At 42.8% G+C, this 23,869-nt stretch overlaps 1 protein-coding gene across 2 annotated transcripts; it reads right to left on the bottom strand.

The window, feature by feature from the left end:
* Positions 1-1,303: 1,303 nt before the first annotated feature.
* Positions 1,304-23,833, bottom strand: STMND1 (stathmin domain containing 1). 2 transcript variants are annotated; one of them, XM_055570698.1, is made up of 5 exons: positions 23,630-23,833; positions 14,862-15,042; positions 10,986-11,137; positions 2,291-2,422; positions 1,304-1,590 (listed from the first exon to the last, which is right to left on the bottom strand). In XM_055570698.1, exons 1-5 carry the CDS (start codon positions 23,708-23,710, stop codon positions 1,306-1,308), a joined length of 831 nt encoding a protein of 276 aa, XP_055426673.1. In that variant the 5' UTR covers positions 23,711-23,833; the 3' UTR covers positions 1,304-1,305. The 2 variants fall into 2 exon arrangements, with proteins under 2 accessions (XP_055426673.1, XP_055426674.1); XM_055570699.1 differs by having other exon boundaries at positions 14,862-15,059; positions 23,630-23,765.
* Between the last annotated feature and the right edge of the window lie 36 nt (positions 23,834-23,869).

Below are 23,869 nucleotides of genomic sequence, written 5' to 3'. Positions count from 1 at the left end.
ATTTCAGAGAGCTTGAGAAACTCCTCCGAGGCTCCGAGAAGAGGAGCTAGGATATATAAGAGTTTTACAATAAAGGGCAGGTAGTTTGGAACATCAAAAGATCACTGTTAATTAAAGAAACTAGATGTGTCAAGTTAAGGAATTTAGTACTTTTCTATGTATGGGAAGATTCAAGAGTCTGGGCTCACTGAAGTCATGCCTTTGATATGCACCTCAGCTATCTGGGGCCCTTTCCTGTATTTTCAGATCCTGAGTTTCCTCATGGCTCATCGTAGGGAGCGGCTGCAATCTGATGGCTGCTAGATGGCACGTATGCTTTCCTACCAGAATCCCTCAGGGCTCATCGACTCACGCTGCAGGGCTACAGTCTGATGACTGTTACATCCTTGTTTACTGATATGGCAGGAATATTCCATTTCTCAAGACCATTGAAAAAAGAAAGACGATTGTAGTAATCTAGCTGAATGATGGTCAGATGGTCTGAACTAGGTAATGACGGGAGAGAGTATAAACATGGATACAAGAGATCTTCATATAATGTAGACTCACAGGACCTGATAACTGATTGGACGAGGGTGGTGAGGAAACAGAAGAACCACAGTGTAATTCCAGGAAGATGAGGGCCTGGAAACTCCTCCGGGAAGTCAGGCGCTGGACCTCCTCCCCCACCAGCTCCAATTAAAGTTTTTCTTTTCTCACATGAAGAAAATTCCATACTTCACTTAATTCTGAGAATTGGGTGTTGCTTTCTTAAATTTTGTGAATGAAATGTAATTTAGCCACCATTAGGATTTTTCTTTCATCACAACACAGAGAGTTAAAAGAAAAAAAAAACCCCACACCTAAACATACAGCGTATGAAGCATACAGATCATGAAAATACTTAACACAAATCCATACAATTTGTCTTAAAGGACCCTCAGGGGGTGGACACAGCCGAGGGGCAGGAACCACAAAGAAGGATTTTATTTGTCACAAACACATTAATGGAAGCTGAAAGGTGCTCACAAATGAAAGGCATTTTCACAATGTTTGAAGCCACACTTAAGGAGAACAACAACTCTATAAAACCAAAGTTGGTCAAATTTTCCTTTTATTTATTTTTTTTGAAAGCCAGACTAGCCGTTTAGTCCACTCAACTGAGCTCCAGCCCAGGCAGCTCTCACAATCATTCCTAAAGCCCAAGGCACATCCCAGGGGGTGAGGGGTCAGGCAGTCAAAGAAAACCGGAGACAGACAAAGAATGTCACACTTGGGGAAATGGATGCCTTTTCCTGAAATTCACATAAAATGGCTTACGTTTTATCAGAATACGTCGTCTGCTTGGTTGTAGGACATGTCTGACTCCACAACCCCGATATTTTCGTAACTGTAGTTTCTATTGTCAGAGGTAGTTTCACTTGTACTCTTCTTCCTTTTCAGCAGTTTTCCTTCCTGCAGGTCAGATGGTTCAAATTCGGCACAACTCACGGTTTTGAGTCCTTTTGCAAACAGAATGTCCTCCCCAACCAGTTCAGCTGAATCTGAATGATGGGCTGGGGCCGGAAGTCGGTCACTCTGTAGCCTTTTTCTTATTTCTTCTTCTTTAGTCTGAAAAGCAGGGTTAAAGTTTGAAAAAAGAGTCCAAGTAACTCTCTCCAAGTTCTCATTAATACTGCCTGTAACGAACATTCCTGGCTTCTCTATTTCATTATGCAGTCATTCAACAGAGGTTGAGGAATTACTATTGAAGGAGACAGACACTTCCCCACCCCCCACCCCCATACCCTCCAGACACTCTCAAGGAGCTATTGGCTAGTCCTTGCTCTTTGGGAGGCCAACAAGAGATACGCAAGTAAAGGCTATCAGACCAAAGCCATGAAGGCTGGTTCCTAAAATAATGGCAGACAGAGGGTGATGGGGACCATGTGTGTGTGAACGCTGCAGGCGTTGTCTGAGGTCTGCACAGCCTCCGCTCAGCTCCCATCCTCCAACCGAGACCTTCTGCCACCCGGGGCCCCAACTGATGTTTCTCTCTCTTTTTTTAATAGGAAGAAAATATCATACTTAATTCTCAGAACTAGATATTGCTTCCTTAGGCTTTACGGATGAAGCTGTAATTTGACCAAATTCAAGATGGTGCTTCATTTCTTCACCACACAAAGAGAACTTAAAAAAATTAAGTATACAGCATGGGAAGCACAGAGATCACTAAAAGAATTAATACAATCCATACAATTTGTCTGAAAGCTGCTGATTAGAGAGGATGCACTCATTCAGAGCAGCGCCCCTCGTGTGAGAGCTGGGTTACCTTCCTGCGCGCCTCCACTGCCTGCATCTTCTCTTCTATGTCCTTCATCGTGAAATCTTTTCCTTCCTTCTTGATTTTAAGTTTTTTCAGCCTGGCTGGTGGCTTTCTCAGTGGCTTCTCGGTAGTGCTCACCTGGAGGAAGACACTTTTTTAAATGGACAGACAAATGTATTCACTGGCAAAGAGAAAGGCAAGAGAGAGTGAATAAACATTGTTTAATGTGTTAGTCCAAAAATCTAAACAGATTTTTGGATAGATTTTAAAAACCATTATGTGAAAACTGGTAAAAACTGAACTCACTCCTAAAGACTTAATTCCTGGTAACAACAGAACTAATTCCTAAAGAAAACATAATTTATTGGATGTCTAGGAAAAAAACAAACTATTATTTAAAAAAAAAAAAAAAACCAAAAAACAAAAATGCAGAGATGGAAGAGGGCTGATAAGAAGGAAAAAAAATCCGAAGAACACAAACAAGATGGGAAACGGTGGCAAATGAATGCTGGATGCATTTGTAATTCAAGGTAAAAAGTTAAACCCCATGATTTTTAATATTCCACAAGCAACAAAAGACTTTCATTTGGGATTGAGATTAGTGTTAGAACTTTCGGTCTTATGAAGGAGAGGCTTAACAATCACTGATACAGCAACTCTGCTCTGCACTGGGCTTTGCTGTTGGTTCTTTCCACATGTTTCATGACAACAGAAAAAAAAAAAAACCATACTATTTACTATGAGGGCTTCCCAGGTGGTGCCAGTGGTAAAGAGTCTCCTCTTTATGTCTCCAATGCAGGAGACATAAGAGACATGGGTTCTATCCCTAGGTCAGGAAGATCCCCTGGAGGAGGGCATGGCAACCCACTCCAGTATTCTTGCCTGGAGAATACCATGGAGAGAAGACTGGTGGGCTACAGTCCATGGGTCCAGCAAACTGTTGTAAAGGGTTTGCAAAGAAAGTTTAATTTTTAAAAATAATATACCTTGGTTATGAAAAATTAAAACAATACATAAATAGTCCCCTAATCCTCTGTTTAGGGGATCCAACCAGTCCATCTTAAAGGAAATCAGTTCTGAATATTCATTGGAAGGACTGATGCTGAAGCTGAAACTCCAATACTCTGGCCACCTGATGTGAAGAACTGACTTATTGGAAAAGACCCTGATGCTGAGAAAGACTGAAGGCAGGAGGAGAAGGGGATGACAGAGGATGAGATGGTTGGATGGCATCCCCGACTTAATGGACATGAGTTTGAGTAAACTCCGGGAGTTGGTAATGGACAGGGAGGCCTGACATGCTGCAGTCCATGGGGTTGCAAAGAGTTGGACATGACTGAGCAACTGAACTGAACTGAATTGAACTGACTCCTCTGTTAACCAGCTGGGCCTTGAATGCATTCATCAGCATAAACTATGTCTTTCCAGATATTCTCTATGCTTATATTGCCATTCCCTTCTCCAGGGGATCTTCTCAACCCAGGTGTCGAATCTGGGTCTCCTGCATTGAAGGCAGATTCTTTACCACCTGAGCCACCAGGGAAGCCCCATGCCCACGTATCTATGTACATATATTAATATATTCACAGTGCATCTGTCATGTTCAACCACTCAATGAAATTATACTATATACAACCCACTCCAGTATTCTTGCCTGGAGAATTCCATAAACAGAGGAGTCTGGCAGGCTGCAATCCGTAGAATCACAATGAGTTGGGCACAACTAAGCAACTAACACACTAACTTGCTTTATCGCATTGGCCTGAAACTGAATCCACAGTATCTCCAGACTAGGTAGTACCCCTGTGTATAATTCTAGTTAATTTCTCTAAAGACTTTTAAAGACAAAGGAGCTATTGATATTCATTTTCATATCTAAAAGACTGTGTCTTCAGATTGCAAGATGGTAGTTACTGAGAAGATAAATCACACAAAGAGAGACAGTTCAGCACAGCAGGAAGAGCACCAGACCCAGACTCGTGCAGCCTTGGGTTTGAATCCTGGGTCAGTCACGGTGTGGCTTTGCGCAAACTCATAAACTCTGTAGGCTTTCCCTTCCTCATTTGTAAAATAGGTTTAGTAATACACGTTTCACAGTCTTTGTTTTTTATAAAAGGAAAGTATGCAATCAGATCAGATCAGTCGCTCAGTTGTGTCCGACTTTTTGTGACCCCATGAATTGCAGCATGCCAGGCCTCCCTGTCCATCACCAACTCCCGGAGTTTACTCAGACTCACGTCCATCAAGTCAGTGATGCCATCCAGCCATCTCATCCTCTGTTGTCCCCTTCTCCTCCTGCCCCCAATCCCTCCCAGCATCAGAGTCTTTTCCAATGAGTCAACTCTTCGCATGAGGTGGCCAAAGTACTGGAGTTTCAGCTTTAGCATCATTCCTTCCAAAGAAATCCCGGGGCTGATCTCCTTCAGACTGGACTGGTTGGATCTCCTTGCAGTCCAAGGGACTCTCAAGAGTCTTCTCCAACACCACATTTCAAAAGCATCAATTCTTCAGTGCTCAGCCTTCTTCACAGTCCAACTCTCACATCCATACATGACCACAGGAAAAACCATAGCCTTGACTAGATGGACCTTTGTTGGCAAAGTAATGTCTCTGCTTTTGAATATGCTGTCTAGGTTGGTCATAACTTTCCTTCCAAGGAGTAAGCGTCTTTTAATTTCATGGCTGCAGTCACCATCTATAGTGATTTTGGAGCCCAGAAAAATAAAGTCTGACACTGTTTCCACTGTTTCCCCATCTATTTCCCATGAAGTGGTGGGACTGGATGCCATGATCTTCATTTTCTGAATGTTGAGCTTTAAGCCAACTTTTTCACTCTCCACTTTCACTGTCATCAAGAGGCTTTTGAATTCTTCTTCACTTTCTGCCATAAGGGTGGTGTCATCTGCATATCTGAGGTTATGCCACTCGATAAACGGTGATTGCTTTTCATTCAGTGAAAGCATGGACTTTGTTCAATGACAGCACACGGAATCACACCAAACACAGTACTTGTCAAGAAGGGGACAAATGAGATTCAGAAGCTTGGGGGCCAGCAGGCAGGACTCCTGGACTCTATTTCATCCTGGGTCTACCACTGCTACCCATTGGGTGACCTGACACAAAGCATTTCGTCTATCTGGACTCACTTTTCTCAAAATTATACCATAGACGCTGCTCTGCAATCTGCTGAGGATGGCTAAGGTTCCTTCCAGCTTTAATATCTATGATTCTTGGAAAGCCTTTTAGAGGAAGAACATTTATTAAAGTTTTGGCTCAGTTGCAGCCTTCAGACAGTTTTATGTGGTGAGAAATTGTGCACTGCAGGAGAACTGGGAGATGTTTGTCAAAGCAAGTTCCCCTCCCCCACCCTTGTTCTATTTTTTTATGACCATTGGCTTTTAGGCTCCCTGCTGGCCAAAGCCACCTGCTGAAAAGACAGATATGCTTGCTTTGGGGGCTCAGTTAGAGAGACTGTAAAATTAGGAGAAGATAGTTTTTTTAGGGCCGTTCACTCAGAGAGGGCTAAGGAGAATATGATACAGTCATCTAAAATCCAATAAACAAAGGTTCCTTCAGGCTTACACAGGATCTGAACCTTGATTTAAGTGATGAGATCAACAGTTTCCAGAGAACTTGGGCTTTCCAGTTTGGGTGGACTCTTCCTGTGGCTTTATCCAAAAATGACTCTTAAGAAACCATGTGCTTCCTACCCCTTGTGGAGGTTAATCCTACTTGGGCAACCCCTGTCCTTTCTTGAGTTTGACATTTTAAAGAAAAGCCTTCAAAGACCTGAGAAAATCTATCTGTATTCTTTACCACTGGATTTTATGAAGTCAGGCGTTATCAACTATCATTTTGTACCATTTATCAAAAATGATAGCATTATATGTACACGTTATACCTAGAGAGCTACCCATAGAAACCATACAAAAAATCAGCTTCAAAAGCTATAGAAGTTGTTAGTTCAACTGTTTTCTTTACAAGCAGCAGCAGGGGATTGCATGCCCAAAGACGCTGTAATAAGTTGAGGGGTCTTGTTTCTAGCCAACCTACCTCGTATACATTACTTCTGGTACCCTCAGCACATTTCTAGTTAACTATTGACCGACAAATAAACTTACTTTGGCTATACTCTCTTATGAGAGTCTTGTGCTTAGAGTAAGGCAGATTCTCAGAAGAGATCTGTCATTCCTGCTCATTGTTAAAACCTCCAAGACAGTCATTCTGAGCGTGAACTGCCATTATTTTGTCTTTATCTGGTCAACTTCTCTCCCCCTTAAAAAAAACTCCCCATGCGGTTCAACAATGTTAGAAACTCTGATATATTGTCAACAAATTCCCTAACAGTATTGAAAGTTATCAAGGACAGGAATTGGCTTGAAATGGGAATCATCTTGGACCAGAGATAGGAGGACTCAACAGAGGATTGAGAGTCTTGTGCAGGGAAACACAGGATGGGAGAAATGAGTTTGGGATAAAAGAATCTTAAGTGGATAATGGGTTTCCCTGGTAGCTCAGTGGTAGAGAATCTGCCTGACAATTCAGGAGACTTGGGTTTGATCCCCTGGGTCAGGAAGATTCCCTGAAGAAGGAAATGGCAACCCACTCCAGAATACTTGCCTGGGAATTTCCATGGACAGAGGAGCCTGGTGGGGTTCCTCTGGGGTTGCAAAGAATCGGACATCACTTAGAGACTCAGTTCAGTCATATCCGATTCTTTGCAACCCCATGAACTGCAGCACACCAGGCTTCCCTGTCCATCACCAACTCCTTGAGTGTTCTCAAACTCATGTCCATTGAGTTGGTGATGCCATCCAACCATCTCATCCTCTGTTGTCCCCTTCTCCTCCTGCCTTCAATCTTTCCCAGCATCAGGGTCTTTTCCAGTGAGTCAGTTCTCATCAGGTGGCCAAAGTATTGGAGTTTCAGCTTCAGCATCAGTCCTTCTAATGCATATTCAGTACTGACTTCTTTTAGGATTGACTGGTTGACTTAGTGACTAAACAACAACAAAGTGGATAATACCTATGTGGATAAATGAGAGCTGATCCCATCTCTTTAAAGAGATCTGTACCAAGCCATACACATGTGTACACGTGTACATAAAACCAATATACATTTATAATACAGTCACTGGAGTCTTATGAGAATGTTTTAAAATGTACTGGACGATTCACTGGTCTGATAATTTAGCTTCTTAACATTGTAGTTCTTACATATCATTATAATTCTGAGTGAACGTAACACCTATTAGTATGAATATGCTTTCAGGCAGGTTATCCAGGAACAGACATAGTACTGGCTAAAAAGCAGATGATGAAAAAAATTGAGAAAAAAGACGACAGGGAGTACTTCCCTGGTGGTCCAGCGGTTAAGACTCTGCACTTCCAATACAGGAGGCAGGAGTTCCATCCCTGGTTGGGGAACTAAGATCCCACGTGCCATATGGAGCAGCCAAACAAACAAACAAAAAGACAATGGGGGCCCCTGGACAAAAACACAGCTGTGGACTTCTAGGAAGAGACTAGGTCATAGGGGAGTCCCCTTTTCAGCATCCTTTATTCTATTTCACTCTAAAGGATGACGGAATTAAAGATAACAACATAGCTAAGACGGGGACAGATCTACGTCAAAAATTCCCTTATATTTAAGTAACTATAGGTCTACTTAAGAAGTCTTATTTTTAAAGTACTCTCACATTTACTGTTCTGATTTTTTTTCTCATAATATTTCATTTAAAGTTTTTTTTTTAAAGCCCCTAGTGAAGAATGGTGTTTACATGTCTGAATCCAACCTATTGTAGTACCTACTGACACTAACATTGCTTTCTTTTTGGACTATCCCCCTTTTGTTTCCTTCGGCTCTTTGTTTCTTAGTTAAAAGTATTAACTGTCTCATGATATATTCATTCTTAATATGGTTCCCCTTTCAGTCCTTCGATATTCATTCTCATCTTTTTGCATTGGCCTTATAACTTTCCCCCAGATATTCAAGATCTCTGGTGTCTAACATACACGTTCTCAGCTACACATGAATTGAAAGAGACTTCACCCGTGACCCTGAGCAATTATATCTCTTCATTTCCATACGCTTCCTAGGTACCGTCTTAGTCCTCTAGTGAACACATGCTCTATTTTCTGGAATATTTTAGGACTTTCTTTCAGGGTGAATGGGGGAATTTTAGTTTCGAAAGCTTTAACCCTTCCCAGCTTGATCATGAATGTGAAGGCTTGGTGTACATTTTTATTGACACTTCAGGGCAGTACTTCTCAGCCTGGGCTGCTCAGGAGGACCCTGGGAGCTTTCAAAAGCACCACATTCTGGGGCCCAGCCTTTGCCACTGGTCCCAGGAGTTCTGAAAGCTTCCTGGGTGATGCGAATGTTCAGGTTAAGGACTGTGCTGGGTAATAAGATGCATTACTGTTCTGGCCTGTTGCAAGTCTGGCTTTTGTTGGACATCTTGGCCCAATTCCAAACCAAAAAAACAACAAACAAACTGTGTTATTCTTGCCTACCTCTGAAGTCCTGTCACATTTAAATCCTTCTGAGAACACTCCAACTATGCTCCACCACCATTCCATTTCTGCATAATACGAATACAAATGCAGCCTTCATCTTTGGCTTTCTTAATGATGTTATTGAAAGCCAAGCCTGTAGTTTTCATTTTTTAATAGATACGTTTCTTTCATGATGTAGCTAATATTAATTAACCTTGCTGATGCCCTGGTGAGGTCTGAGTCTGAATTCATTCATCTCTGGCATTGGAATCACTGAAAAATATTTTAATGCTACTCCCACTGGTGTGAGCATCAAGGGACAATAGCATTTCTCTTCAGAAGGCATTGCTTAGTTACTGAATGTCCACACAATCTATCTTCCTCCAGATGGCTCTCCTGTCTTTTTTTTTTTTTTTTTTTGATCCACTTTTTATTTTCTGATTCCCCCGAGATTCATCTACAAGAAAAAAATCTCTCCTAGCCTTTTTCATATTAAAGACACATCATTTTTTAGTACTTTGAAGTAAGACGCTGCTGCTGCTGCTACGTCGCTTCAGTCGTGTCTGAGTCTGTGCGACCCCACAGACGGCAGCCCACCAGGCTCCCCCGTCCCTGGGATTCTCCAGGCAAGAACACTGGAGGGGGTTGACATTTCCTTCTCCAAAGGAAAGTAAGATAAGGTACTCCAAAATGCCCTGTATCCTGATAGCTGGTCTTATACAAATGTAAATTGTCATTATGTTGGCATCAGTTTTTCCATCATATGGTCCATTTTTACCTTCCCTCACTTCCTCTTATTATTGGCAGCTTGATAATATCATTCATAAGGCTTAACAATCTCCTTCCTTTCGCTGAATACTTTCTGTAGCACCTATTTTTTCCTTCTTCAAAAGAAAATACCATGTTGGCTTTTATTCATGAGTTCTCAGCAAGTCCCACACACAGAGAAGGAAATTACCTTTATTGAAACACTAAGTGACTTAGTCTAGGTGGCAAACTTGATTTCAATAATGAATCTTTTTATTCCCTATTGATTGTTTTCCCTACAACACAGGAGACTGGCCACCACTGAGGCGGCTTTGATATAATTTCAGGCCTTAATTTCCATCATTTCAGTTTCATTCTTTCCTTTCCTATTCGTTTTCCCTTAGGCCTCTTGTCTGTGTTATTTCTTCCTTTTATCTTCTTTTTTCCTCTGTCTATGCTTTAGGATTACAGGTACTGCTGGGAGCAGTGGCTTAAAAAGAAACCCAAACAAACAAGAGAACTAAGCAAAACAACACCAAGCCTGCTATCCTCACCACAGGTTTACAAAGAACTTATTAAAAAGTGAAGGACTCAAGACTTTGACCACAACCAGTTAAAATCAGGCTAAAACAAACTGCTCACACTACAGAAAAACAATGATTGATTAAGATGAATTGACAAAGAAAAATAGGGTATAACAATTTTTATCATTTCATTTCCTCATGATTGACTTCTAGATGTGTATATAAGTGATAAGCATATCTGCTTTAGCTTTGGTATTTAGGCCTATTTTCTTATTGGATAACCCAGCATTTAGTTCTATAGTCACATACCTAATACAGAGGTAATGTTTAATAAAAATTGCTGAAAGAAGGAAGGCATTTTATTCAGTGGGTCTTAGGTTTCAAGTTTGGTAAAACCCAAGATATGTTTATTGGATTCATTAATCATTAATGATCAGGCAATTTCTGAATCCATAGAGAAGGATGGTGTGTGGAGGGGTGAGGGAGTTAATGGGAGGAAAAAACTGGCTTAGATAAATGCTATAGTATAATCTGTATTGTGACACTAAGATGCATATTGCTGGAAAAAATAACTTGTGATCAGTCATATCCTGTTGCTATCTTTAACTATGTAGGGCATGCTGAGTCACTCAGTCATGTCCAGCTCTTTTCGACCCCATGGACTGTAGCCCACCAGATTCCTCTGTCCTTGGAATTTTCCCAGCAAGAATACTAGAAAGTGAAAGTGAAGTCGCTCAGTCGTGTCTGACTCTTTGCAACCCCATGGACACCAGAATACTAGAGTGGATTATTATTTTCCAGGGGATCTTCCTGACCCAGGGATCGAACCTGAGTCTCTTGAGTCTCCTGCACTGGCAGGCATTTTCTTCAGCACCAAGCCACCTGGAAAGCTCATTTTTCCTACAAGTTAGTGTTAATTACAAAATTACTTGCCATGACATCGTATGATTCTCCATTTCTAAATACTTTGCTGTGGCTCTGTATTATTCCTTGAACAATTAACTCCTCCAGAATGTCTGATGACTTTTGTCGCTCTCGATTCTCTAAGGGTTGGGGTTTATGGATTAATCCATTGATCACTAGGTCTTCCAAAGGGAAAGAAAAAGAGACAGTGAAATTTAAGCACAATGATTTTATCAGTCAAATGCTAATTACATGCCTTATAAATCATGCTAAATTATTAATTCTTAGTCTCAACACTTGTACCTAAATATGTTTCTATTACAAATCTTTATAATCCTTTGAAGTTCAAATCCTTTATGTTCTTACAGAGGATACACATCAACATAATATAATGTTTACTTAGCAGGTTGGAATATTAACATAACAAAAAAGTCTTTCATGTGCTGCTATATACTACATTTTTGTTGTAACAACACATATACACTTGGGTACGATTACATGGGTTCTGTGCAATAATTATGAAGCTAAACCACAGGCACAAATGAGATAGTCTTTCAGTGACTCTCATGAGTTGCAGTTTGGTTTCTATGCTTTGTATACAAAAGATAAACAGCATGATGTTGCCAAGAGACTTCTAGTTCTGCAACCCTGAGTTTACAATTACGCCATCTGCTAAATCTACATAAGTAAAAGCATGCCTTTTTGAAAAGAGTCTTTGAACCAAATCAGAATTGGAGTCAAGTGGTAGCCAAGTTTTTATCAGTGATTCTAAAAATGGCACAGAAACAGTTTCTAGGGGAGCACTAATGAGAGGGACCGCCCCATTACACATCACCCAATTATATAAGGAAGCAAGGAAGCATCCCATTTTCACAACCTCATAAAATAAAGGTGCCAGGAGGGGTCCTTGGAAATGAGCTCTCAGGACTTCCCTGGTGGTCCAGTGGTTAAGATTCCATGCTCCCAGTGCAGGGGGCACGGGTTCGATTCCTGGTCAGGATACTGTATGCTGCACAGCACACCCAAAATAAATTAAATAAATAGTCTCTCGTCAATGGCACCCCACTCCAGTACTCTTGCCTGGCAAATCCCATGGACGGAGGAGCCTGGGAGGCTGCAGTCCATGGGGTTGCTAAGAGTTGGACCCGACTGAGCGACTTCACTTTCAATTTTCACTTTCATGCATTGGAGAAGGAAATGGCAACTCACTCCAGTGTTCTTGCCTGGAGAATCCCAGGGATGGGGGAGCCTGGTGGGCTGCTGTCTATGGGGTCGCACAGAGTTGGACACGACTGAAGTGACTTAGCAGCAGCAGCAGCAGCAGCAGCCACTGACACTTTAAAAAAAAATGAAAGAAGTGAGCTCTCTTGTGTTTTAAGAAGCTCTTTCCATCCAGTGGATGAAGTCTTTTCATAAAAATTTCTAACATCACTGTTTAACGAAGACAGTTTTCATGAATTTGTAATGGGAAGATAGGAAAAACCCCCAGATGTACACACACACAAACCAGATGTCCCTCACTTAAGAATATTAACCTTCTTGAAATTTTTAACAAATATACTCTGTAGCTGTGAAGAGCAGGGATGCGGAGAGGAGACTGAGGGGAAACTGCATACACACTAAGTTGCTGCAGTCGTGTCTGACTCTGCGACCCCATGGACTGTAGCCCCCAGGCTCCTCTGTCCATGGGATTTCCCAGGCAAGGAAACAGGAGTGGGTCGCCACTTCCTTCTCCAGGAGAATCTTCCCACCCCAGGGATCAAACTCATGTCTTCTGTGTCTCCTGCCTTGGCAGGTGGATTCTTGATCACTGCGCCACCTGGGAAGCCCCAGAGGAAACTGGGGTGAGAACAAATAGAAGGCTCAGGGCACTGGTTCTTATTCATCCTGTGGGAAGCCCTTCCCTGAAAACAAATCGGCACTGCATTTTGAAAACACCGGCTCTTGTGGCCCAGCCCCTGCCCCGCTGGTCTCTCTCCTGCTTCCCCGGGGCCTCCCTCCCCACACCGCTCTCAACAGTGTATACAGATGGCAGGACTGCCTGTCCAGAGGCACCCAGGTCCCCATCCTCCTGACGATCTGTAGTATGTTAACACGATAGCGAGCATTCGTACTGCCGTCTAGGAGGGATTCTCATCAACAGAATTATCAGAGAGAAAAAATACATGTGCTGGCCCAACACCAAGGGCGAGGGGGGGTGCATCTCTGCCCTGCTTCCCCTACCCCTCCCTCATCCTTAGAGGTCATGCTACACCCTGTCAGAAGCACAAGACAAGGAGCAATGTGAAACTTGTGATGGACTTAGCGAATATTATGCTTAATGAAATATCAGACACAGAAAGACACAGACTATACAATACCACTTATACGTGGAATCTAAAAAATAACAAACAAATGTATATGCAAAACAGAAGCAGACTCACAGATATAGAAGACACACTAGTGGTTACCAAAGGCGGAAGGAAAAGAGTAGGTGCAAGACAGAGGTAGGTGATGAAGAGATAGTCTACTATGCATAAAGTAGATAAGCAACTAAGATGTATTTTATAGCCCAGGGAATTATAGCCATTATCTTGTAATAAGTTTTAATGGCATATATAATCTGTAAAAATACTGAATCCCTATGCTGCACTCCTAAGACTAATACCATATTGTAAATCAACTATGCTTCAGTTTAAAAGATAAATAAAATGGGCATTAAAAAAAGGAGGTTTGTCATAACTCAAGTCGCCACAAAGTCCAAGTAAAAGAATGCCACTTACTATCCAATCTATTTTCCAACTCTAACTGGTTCCTAGCAAAGAAACTATGGGAATGAGGAATGAAATGAAAGCTTTCCCCTTCGAATAAAATAGAGTACTCTTCCTTGGAGTTCTGATAAGTTCAATTTGTTTTAAAGGCTGAAGAAATATAAATAAATCTCTTAACACCAGAAGGTAGCTCAAGTAAAGTGAAAACACACCATTAAAAAAAAAAAAGGCCCACTAACAGTTTCTAAACAACACACTAGGTCAAAATTATGTCTTTGATGTTTCGGAAGATACTTTTACTATATATCTGCTGATAGCTTTGAATGGGGAGAGACAGGAGAAATAGTTTGACGTAGGTTTTACAAATTTTTTAAATGTAGAACTTTGCCTTGGAAAGATGTTAGTATGGTGGGAGTTTTGAGGAATTTAACTAAAGCCTGCTGCTGCTGCTGCTAAATCGCTTCAGTCATGTCTGACTCTGTGCAACCCCATAGACGGCAGCCCACCAGGCTCCCCCGTCCCTGGGATTCTCCAGGCAAGAACACTGGAGTGGGTTGCCATTTCCTTCTCCAATGCATGAAAGTGAAAAGTGAAAGTGAAGTCACTCAGTCGTGTCCGACTCTTAGCGACCGCATGGACTGCAGCCCAGGCAACTCCTATTCCCAAGGCCTTATGCAACCACTAATAAGAGCTCTTAGTTTTTGAGTTAACGATTAATCAGGCTGTGCCGGGTCTTAGATGCGGCACGTGGGAGCTTCCACCTTCGATGCAGCCTGCAGCTTAGTTGCAGCACGTGGGATCTAGTTCCCTGACTAGGGATCGCACCCAGCCCCTCTGCACTGGGAGTTCAGAGTCTTAGCCACTGGACCACCAGGCAAGTCCTAAGGCTTTTAGTTTTAAGTAAAAAAGAAAGTTTTAATTATGTCATCAACAAAATTTTTAGTATCTTATTAACTCATGATGTGAGTAAGTAATGGTTAGTATTACTCACATAATGAAGGCCTAAGGCTAACTCCTAATGTCTTAGTGATGGGACCTTATCACTTGAAGCACTACCTGGAACACAAAAAGCAGTGATGCGATCCCCAAACACACATTATAAAATGTATTCAGAGAAACAGTATTTTACAGAGATCAACACATACGGGGATGTTACCTGAATTTAGTCTTCCGTTTCTTTCACTAGGAGATGGGAAACTTTCTGGAATAGTGCCAGGTAAGCTTCCCAACTGGGCCTGCTTGTCCAGGTCTCCGGGGCTGCCCATTGCATCCTCGGGCAGTGAAGTTTCAATCTGGGGTCTATAATTCTCCCCAGAATGAGCCACGCCAACATCAGCCTGTGAAAAGGGAATAGCTTTGTGAGAGTCAAGACTTCTTAGAAAATGGCTTCTTTTTAAAAATTTTTTGGAAGTACAGGTGATATACAATTCTTTGTTTTTTAAATGTATTTTTATTTATTTATTTGTTTGCACCAGGTTTTAGGTGCAGCTTGTGGGATCTTAAATCTTCATTGCAGCATGCAGGATCTTTAGTTGCGGCAGGTAAAGTCTTAGCTGTGGCATGTGGGATCTAGTCCCCTGACCAGGGATTGAACCCAGGCCCTCTGCATTCAGAGCGTGGAGTTTTAGCCACTGCACCACCAAGAGAAGTCCCAGAAAATGGTTTCTTGGAAAATGAAAATGTTGCAGGGTCTGCTTTATGAATACTTAGTCAATTGGTTATCTGTGGGAGGCTGAATAGTACCCAGCAACCTGTCGATGTGACCTTTTAAGGCAAAAGAGACTTCTCGGGTGTGACTAAATTAAGGACTTTATGATAGCAGGAGTATCCTGGTTATCCAGGGAGCTCTGAATGTAATCACAGGTGTCCTTAGAAGAGGGAGGCAGAAGAAGATACGACTACAGAGAGGGAGATGGTGATGTGACGTCAGAAGCAGGACACAGTTCAAGATGCTGCAGTGCCAGCAGCCAAGAAATGCAGCTCTAGACGCTGGGAAAATCGAGGAAAATGTCAGTGAGAAGATGCTTGAGTTGGGTCTTTATGAAGGAGCTTCCAGTTGTTGTTTAGTCCGAATCCTTTGCAACCCAATGGACTGTAGCCCGCCAGGCTCCTCTGCTCATGGGATTTCCCAGGCAAGAATACTGGAGTGGGTTGCCACTTCCTTCTCCAGGGGATTTTCCTAACCCAGGGATCGAACCCAGGTCTCCTGCATTGCAAGCAGACTCTTTACCACTGAGCCACCAGAGAAACCTGAAGTCCCAGGATGGAAAGGGAAAAGGTCATTCTAGACACAGGAAAAGTACACAGGACTGTGGGGTGTGAAACAACATGGAGTGCTCAGAAACTTGAGTTATTCCAGTTAAGCAGAAATAGACTGATGTAGAAAGTGGTAGCTGCTTAGGTGGGAAAGTCTTTTGTGACAAGTAGACACGTGCCATTTTGTTCTGAAGGCAACAAGAATCCTTTGTAGGCTTTTTCTACATAAAATAAAGTGATCAGGTGTGATTTTTAGAAAAATCACTCTTGGGTTAGCACCCATGGCAGGAGTAGAGGGAAGGAAGGGACAAAACGGGATGACCAGTATGAGGACTGCAACTGTCCAGGTGAGATGGGATTTAAACAGGGACTGGGACGCTGGCCCTGGAAGTGGGGGAAAGAGTGGGCCCCAAAATATTAGAAAGGAGGGATAACAGACCTTCTCAGAGCTTCAGTTTAAAGGAGGGAGGCCCCTTCTGGTTCTAAATTATGACTCTAGGGACCAAGCAGAAAACATTCCCTCTAGGAAAAGAATAAGAAGCCAGGACGTCGGCATAAAACTCTTGGTTGCTGTTGTTCAGTCCCTCAGTCACCTTGGATTCTTTGTGAACCCATGGACTGCAGCACGCCAAGCTACCCTGTCCTTCACTATCTTCTGGAGTTTGCTCAAATTCATGTCCAACAAGTCAATGATGTCATCCAACCATCTCATCCTCTGTTTCCCTCTTCTCCTCATGCCCTCAATCTTTCCCAGCATCAGGATCTTTTCCAGTGAGTTGGCTCTTGGTACTTTCACAATAAAAACAAAAAACAAATCAAAAAAACAATTTAAAATAGGTGAGTCCATCTGACCACTTTCTGGAAGCATTCCAAAGCTCCCTCAGAGGTTAAGGATGAAGCACCATTGATAGGTTGAGGGCCCCTGTCATCCTCAGGTTCTCGTAATTCTATTAGCCATTCTTGTATGTTCTGTTAGTAGGGAGACTCGCATTGCTTATCATCCTGTTTACAGAACACAATCACTGCAGCTAAACCAATATCAGTTCATTATGTTGAGACCTAATTAGTTCTGTGGTTCAGAACTACACAAGAAAATATGATAAACCAACCAACTGAACAAACAAAGAAGTAAGCAAACAAAAACTCAACGGTCCTGAAATACGACTCAGCGCAAAGATAAAGGGTGAGAACAACTACAGGCTTTTCTCTTTGTCTCTTCATCTCTTTCTTCTTAGACTTAGTTACTGTGCATACAGTCCCTGAATAGTAAGCTGACCCAGGAAAATAATCTTTACATATAACATATTCCATGCTATGTTATTATATAATAACAGTCATATTTTATCAGAGAGGGCCTCCTTTTCCTTTGTTATATGAAATACAGATACATAGCTATAGGTATACATATCTCATATTATATTTATATTTCAGGTAACAGGAAAAGGAGACCCTGTCTGATGTTTATCTTTAAGGGGCTCACAGTTCACATTGAAGGTAAAGATTATATCCACCATTCTTGCTCCTCTTGCCAAATGAGCTATTAAAACCCAATCTATGAAGTGATAGTAAAACAGATATTTTTTACAAGTTCCTTTTGTTTCACAGATCCATCGGTTTTTGAACCTAGCAAAGCACGGAGTTATGCATGGGGACTAATTTTGCCATTTAAGATTTCCCAGGGGAGATCCTGAAATGGGGAACTGATTTAACAGCAACAACAACAAAACAAACAAAATGCCCACATTGGAACTGAGAGCAAGTTTGAATGTTTTTAGTCTAACACGTGGATTTTCACAAAGATATCTGTCAACTACAAGTCAGAGTAGATTTAAATTCCACACAACCTCCCAATTGTTTCATCAAAGCAGCTCATCCAGGCCTGAGCAAGAATCTTTCCCATTTATGCTTATTTAAATACAGTCTGCCTTCAAGCTCTGTCAGTGACCAAAACTCAAATTGTAGCCAATGAAACACAATCTTCCAGCATAAAAGAACATATACCAACAGCCTTCAGTTTCTAGAGCAGAAATTTAAGGTTTTTCTCTTTTGCAAACTAACGATGTCTTTCAAATATCTTATCTATGTGCAACACATGCTGGAAGTTTTAACACCCAATTTCATAATCTAGACTTGAGAAAAGATGTAGTTCAGAGACGAGAGGTATTTAAAAATTAATTAGATCTATGCCTCATGGGGATACGGTGTAGACAGTTTTCCTGATCTGTCTATGCATGCAGAGTTTATATTTTTACACCAATGAGAAGTCTAACTGTAATGGTATGGGGGTGGGGAGGTGGGTAGAAGGTTTTATTTTGTCCTTGAGATGAAGTTGTAGCAGAAGTACAGAATCAACGTTTTCATATTTTGTATCAATTTTATTTTATGCTTCACTGTCTTGGGATAAAAATCTACCAATGTTAGACAGAAGTGAAAAGCTGTGAATTCCAAAGTAACAGCTATGCATGGGCATTATCAGCATCCCAAGAAAGGTATTACTTTTAACTATAGAAAGGTATTTTGTTTGTTGGTTGGTTGGTCTGATGGCATTATATGTTGTGTTCTAACGCTTTGTGGAAACAAATCTGATGAACAGTTTGGAAGGAGAGAGTCATCTGTCACAGTTCCCTGGAGCTGAAACCTTCCTAAATCAAATTATTGGCAGATAACTGATAAATGTATTTGTCTGTAAACATATAGGAAGAATTTTTCTCATTAAAATTTGATTCTCTGTAGTTTACTTCAAATAAAGATAATAATAAATAGCAACCCTCCAAAAACATTATCCTGAATATTCATTGGAAGGACTCATGCTGAAGCTGAAGCTCCATTACTCTGGCCACCTGATGTGAAGAACTGACTCATTGGAAAATACTCTGATGCTGGGAAAGATTGAAGGCAGGAGGAGAAGGGGACGACAGAGGATGAGATGTTTGGATGGCATCACCGACTTGATGGACATGAGTTTGAGCAAGCTCTGGGAGTTGGTGATGGACAGGGAAGCCTGGCATGCTGCAGTCCATGGGGTCATGGGGTCACAAAGTCAGATGTGACTGAGCAACTGAACTGAACTGAATCAAAAACAACTAGAAATATAATTTTTTAAAAAAAAATGCACTTTAAAAAGTTAACTCCATTTATTGATGACAATTTTCCTGTCAAAGTTTAGGAGGAAACTGCAAAGGATACTCAGAAATCATCTATTCCAATCTAGTCTCTCTCCTTTTACATAAGGCAAGAAACTTTGAGTTGATCACATGGAAGAAGAGCATTTCTTCTAAGAACAGTTCCCCATGCTTTCTTTATTATGTATTATTTTATTACCATGTCTTCTTGCCACTAAAGGTACAGTGAATAGAAAGTCGGCAGGCAGATCTCAAGAAGTTTGATTCAGAATATTTTAAAGTCAAGCTGCTAAGAAACATAAATATTTCAGGCAAGCAAACATGTTCATCTCATTTAAAAGACACTGCGTAACTAGGGAACTCTCAAGCCCTGTGCATTTATGAAGGTAAAAAAAGTACTGTTCTGATAGCCAGAGAGTATTTTGTTAATAATTATATTTTTCCCAGATTGGATTTCCAAAGTCAAATGTTTGGAGTAGGGAAAGAGAGTCAAGTCTGAGTCTATTTTCAGGTCATTTTAATATCGAATTTCCTCCTTGCTTACTGTCATTAGTTCAGTTATGCTCCTAGGAGACAAGAAGAGGTGAAGGAATCTGAGGAGCTCATGTCAGCATCAGCTTTACATGCAGTCATCCCAAAACATTCATTAATGTCTGCTTTGCATCAGACACTGTAGTGAGCGCTGGAGACTAAGAGACAAAAAACAGTTCTTTTCTTCAGTAATAGCTTAGGATGGGAGGCTAGCACAGAAATAAATAAGCACAATAAATGTTTTGAAATATGATGGGAGAAGGTATGAGTTTCACTCTGCCAGCATGGGGGGAGGGGTAGGGTTATGGAGAAGAGTGGTCTTGAGTCATCTTGAAACCTGGGGGTATATCTCTCTGTGGTCCAGGAAGATGTAGAAGGTAGAGCTGAAGGAAAGAGGCTGTGGGGGCAAAGGCACAGAGGTAGGAACAGAATGGAGTCGGGGAACCCTTGGTGAAGTTTGATTAGAACAGGGGAGCAGGGAGAGATGAAACTGGGGCATTTGATCAGCATCAGCTTGAGGGTGGCTGGTAAGGTGTGCTAAGAACTTTGCGTTTTTTCTCACATAAATAATTGTGATAACAGCGATTACAATAACTAACGTTATTAGTGACTGTAATAACTAATAGTTGTAATAATAGTGATTACAATAACTAATATTAATAATGACTGCAATAACCAATAATTGTAATAACAGTGATTGCAATGACTAATATTAAGTGCTTATCCTGTGCCAAGCTTTGGTATGAGCACTTAATGTGAACTGAATTCATTTATTCCTCCCAGCAACTCTACAAAATAACTATCATTATTTTCATTTTACAGAAAAGGAAGCCAGGGCACAGAGAGGTCAAATAACTGGACCCAAGTCACACAGCTGACAAGTGGTGAATCCAGAAATCAAACCTAGGTAGTCACACTCTTGACCATCGGTGGATATGCCTACCTAGTGGGTCAGTGACTTTTTTCCAGCAGAGAATGGACATAATCAGATTTTATTTTAGAATGATCCCTCTGGAGGTCACGTGAAAGATTGGAGCCGCAGGGCAGGTGGAAGCTGGTTGTGAAGGAAGCACCCAGGGAGACTAGTTAGGAGTGTTGTACAAAAATCCAAGCAAGGGGCAATGACTGTCTTACCCAGGAAAGGTCAGGAAGAAACCCAGAACCCCTCCCAGCCTTGGGAATGCTTGGTCCAAAGGGACCCAGTGTATTTGACACGTGGAGACAATTGCTTTTCAGCACTCCTCTTCTATAAAAAAAAAAAAAGTATATTTTTTTCAGTAATAACCATGAGATGGGACAAATGATAATGGCCATAAAACAAACACAAATAGTGAAAATTTTCTTCTACTGAAGTCTATGTAATCATGCCAGTAAAAATAAATTTTAAAAGATTTTTGTACCAAAAAAGGGAAAAACAGAATGGATTAGTACTTTAAAGTCACATTAATATATTTGGGGGAAAAAGATAAAAATAAAGTATTCTTAATGTTATTCCCCAACAGTGATGAATAACAAAGATGATCAAATTCCTCCCAAGAAGCCCATAAATCTATGAGGGCAAAGGAGCTTTAAACAAACATCTACCACAGGATAAGGGAACGTCACAGTGTTTGGGCAGTGGAGCTCAGGTTCAGTGTGGAGGGACAGGTAGGAGTTCATCAGGAGGACCAGGAATGGGGCCCAGGGAAAATATTCCAGGAAGTGGGAATGGCATGTGGGAAAGGCACAGAGTGTGATGAAGCCTGGAAGAACTGGGCACTGCAGCTTCTTGGTTTGGCAGACGAATGCAAGGGACTGGTGAGGAGAGGATGACATCAGAGAGACTGATGAGACCAAATGTAAACTTTTACACAACAAAGGCAGCTTTTTCTCAGGAAGATAGGTGGCAGTGTGGAAGACGGACTGGTTAGGGTGGTGATGATAGAGGCAGAAAGACCCAGTGTAAGAGGCAATGGTTTCCTGAAAGCAGACAGTGGCAGTTGGGATGGAAAGCAGAGAACAGTGCTGAAATAGGTGTGCATCTGGGCACAGGAGTCCCCCGAGGACCATGCTTGAGTCCCAGCCTCTAGTAAGTCCAGTTTGTTTCTAATGTATTTACACACGGTAGCTGTTGTAACTGATACTGAAGAATGACTTACCCACTGCCTGCTGAGTGTTTGCTCTTTAAACTGTATTTCCAAACATGCCCTTTAGGAATGTGTGTGTGTTAGCCACTCAGTCGTGTCAAACTCTTTGTGACCCCATGGACTGTAGCCCACCTGTCCATGGGATTCTTTAAGCAAGAATACTGGAGTGGATTGCCATTTCCTTCTCTAGAGGATCTTCCCGACCCAGGGATTGAACCCCGGGCTCCTACAATGCAGGCAGCCTCTTTACCGACTGAGCCATCAGGGAATATAAGAAGGGCGACATTTTATCTTGGTTTGCAGCAGACAGTATGGGCTTAAATTGGATTTTCTGGGCAAATTTATTAATAGGGTTGCCTAGACTTCCCTGCGGAGAAGGCAATGGCACCCCACTCCAGTACTCCTGCCTGGAGAGTCCCATGGATGGAGGAGCCTGGAAGGCTGCAGTCCATGGGGTCGCTGAGGTTCGGACACGACTGAAGTGACTTAGCAGCAGCAGCAGCAGCAGACTTCCCTGAGGAGAAGGCAATGGCAGCCCACTCCAGTACTCTTGCCTGGAAAATCCCGTGGATGGAGGAGCCTGGTAGGCTGAAGTCCATGGGATCGCTAAGAGTCGGACACGACTGAGTGACTTCACTTTCACTTTTCACTTTCATGCATTGGAGAAGGAAATGGCAACCCACTCCAGTGTTCTTGCCTGGAGAATCCCAGGGACAGGGGAGCCTGGTGGGCTGCCGTCAATGGGGCCGCACAGAGTCGGACACGACTGAAGCGACGCAGAAGCAGCAGCAGACTTCCCTGGTGGTTCAGACGGTAAAGAGTCTGTCTACAATGTGTGAGACCCCAGTTCGAGCCCTGGGTTGGGAAGATCCCTGGAGAAGGAAATAGCAATCCACTCTAGTACTACTGCCTGGAAAATCCCATGGACAGAGGAGCCTGGAAGGCTACAGTCTATGGGATCGCAAAGAGTCGGACACGACTGAGCGACTTCACTTTCACTTTTCACTTTCATGCATTGGAGAAGGAAATGGCAACCCACTTCAGTGTTCTTGCCTGGAGAATCCCAGGGATGGTGGAGCCTGGTGGGCTGCCGTCTATGGGGTCGCACAGAGTCGGACACGACTGAAGCGATTTAGCAACAGCAGCAGCAGCAGCAACATGATCTTGGGATAATCCCTCTAGAAGGGACCTTGGTGGGTTCCTAGTTCTCTTTGTGGAAGTCTCGCGATGGTAGTGATGATGTCAAGAATCATGGACCTCATTTTTGCCTCCACCAGCCCATTCCTCCATGCCCTACCCTAGGAGGGTAAAATGCCCCATCGTATCTCTAGAAGAATTACGGGAGTGTGGGTAGAGTCCTGAAATGAGACTCCTGACAATTCTGTACTGTCTCCGGCTGTCCCCCCAAAACAAGCTGTACAGCCTCTGGCAAGTGGTCCACCTCTCTGGGCCTCGGGATCCTCTTGTGAGAAGCGAGAGCTCAGCCAGACGGCTACGGAGGTCTCCTCCGGGTCTTACTCCCATAAGGGAACCGATAATACAGGGCGGCTCCCAGGAAGTCTCATCTTTCCTGGAGCATCACCACAAGCCCAGTTCCACGCAGAACGCGCCGTTGTCCCCGTTAGTCCCGCCTCTGGTCCGGGGGTGTGACCACCTTTGTGGGTTCTTGAAACCCGAAAGCTAGGCCTGGAGCAACACGAGTCCTGGTTGAGAAGGCAATTAAATCCCCGCTGAAGCAAGCCGCTCCCTCCCGGTGCGCCCAGTGCTCAACCACCCGGCGGGCTCTGATAGCCCGCAGGGCCCTCTGCAGCCGCCTCCAGGCGTGGGACTCGCCAGGCCTCCCAAGCAAGAGGCTGTACAGTTTGTCTGTTTTGTGTGTGTGCTTTTACCTTGAATCCCTCTTCCCAGCCCTTCCTGGGCGCGGGCACGCGTCTCCTTTCTTCACCCGGTTGGGAAGGTCCGCAGCCCATCGTGCGCGGTGCGCGCGATTCCTGTGGCCTTGCTGCCCCTGCGCGCAGCGCCCCCGGCGCGCCCAGCGCTCAGACCCCGCGCCTCCGCTGTCCCCAGCCTCGGGCGCTTCAGGGCTCGGCAGGAGGCGCTCGACGCCAGGGAACTGTTGCCACAATAAA

Source organism: Bubalus kerabau, chromosome 3 (assembly GCF_029407905.1).
Source record: "Bubalus kerabau isolate K-KA32 ecotype Philippines breed swamp buffalo chromosome 3, PCC_UOA_SB_1v2, whole genome shotgun sequence".
In the NCBI taxonomy this organism is placed as follows: Eukaryota; Metazoa; Chordata; class Mammalia; order Artiodactyla; family Bovidae; genus Bubalus; species Bubalus kerabau.
Note: the sequence above shows the minus strand (reverse complement) of the source record. Positions and strands in the feature narration are given on the sequence as shown.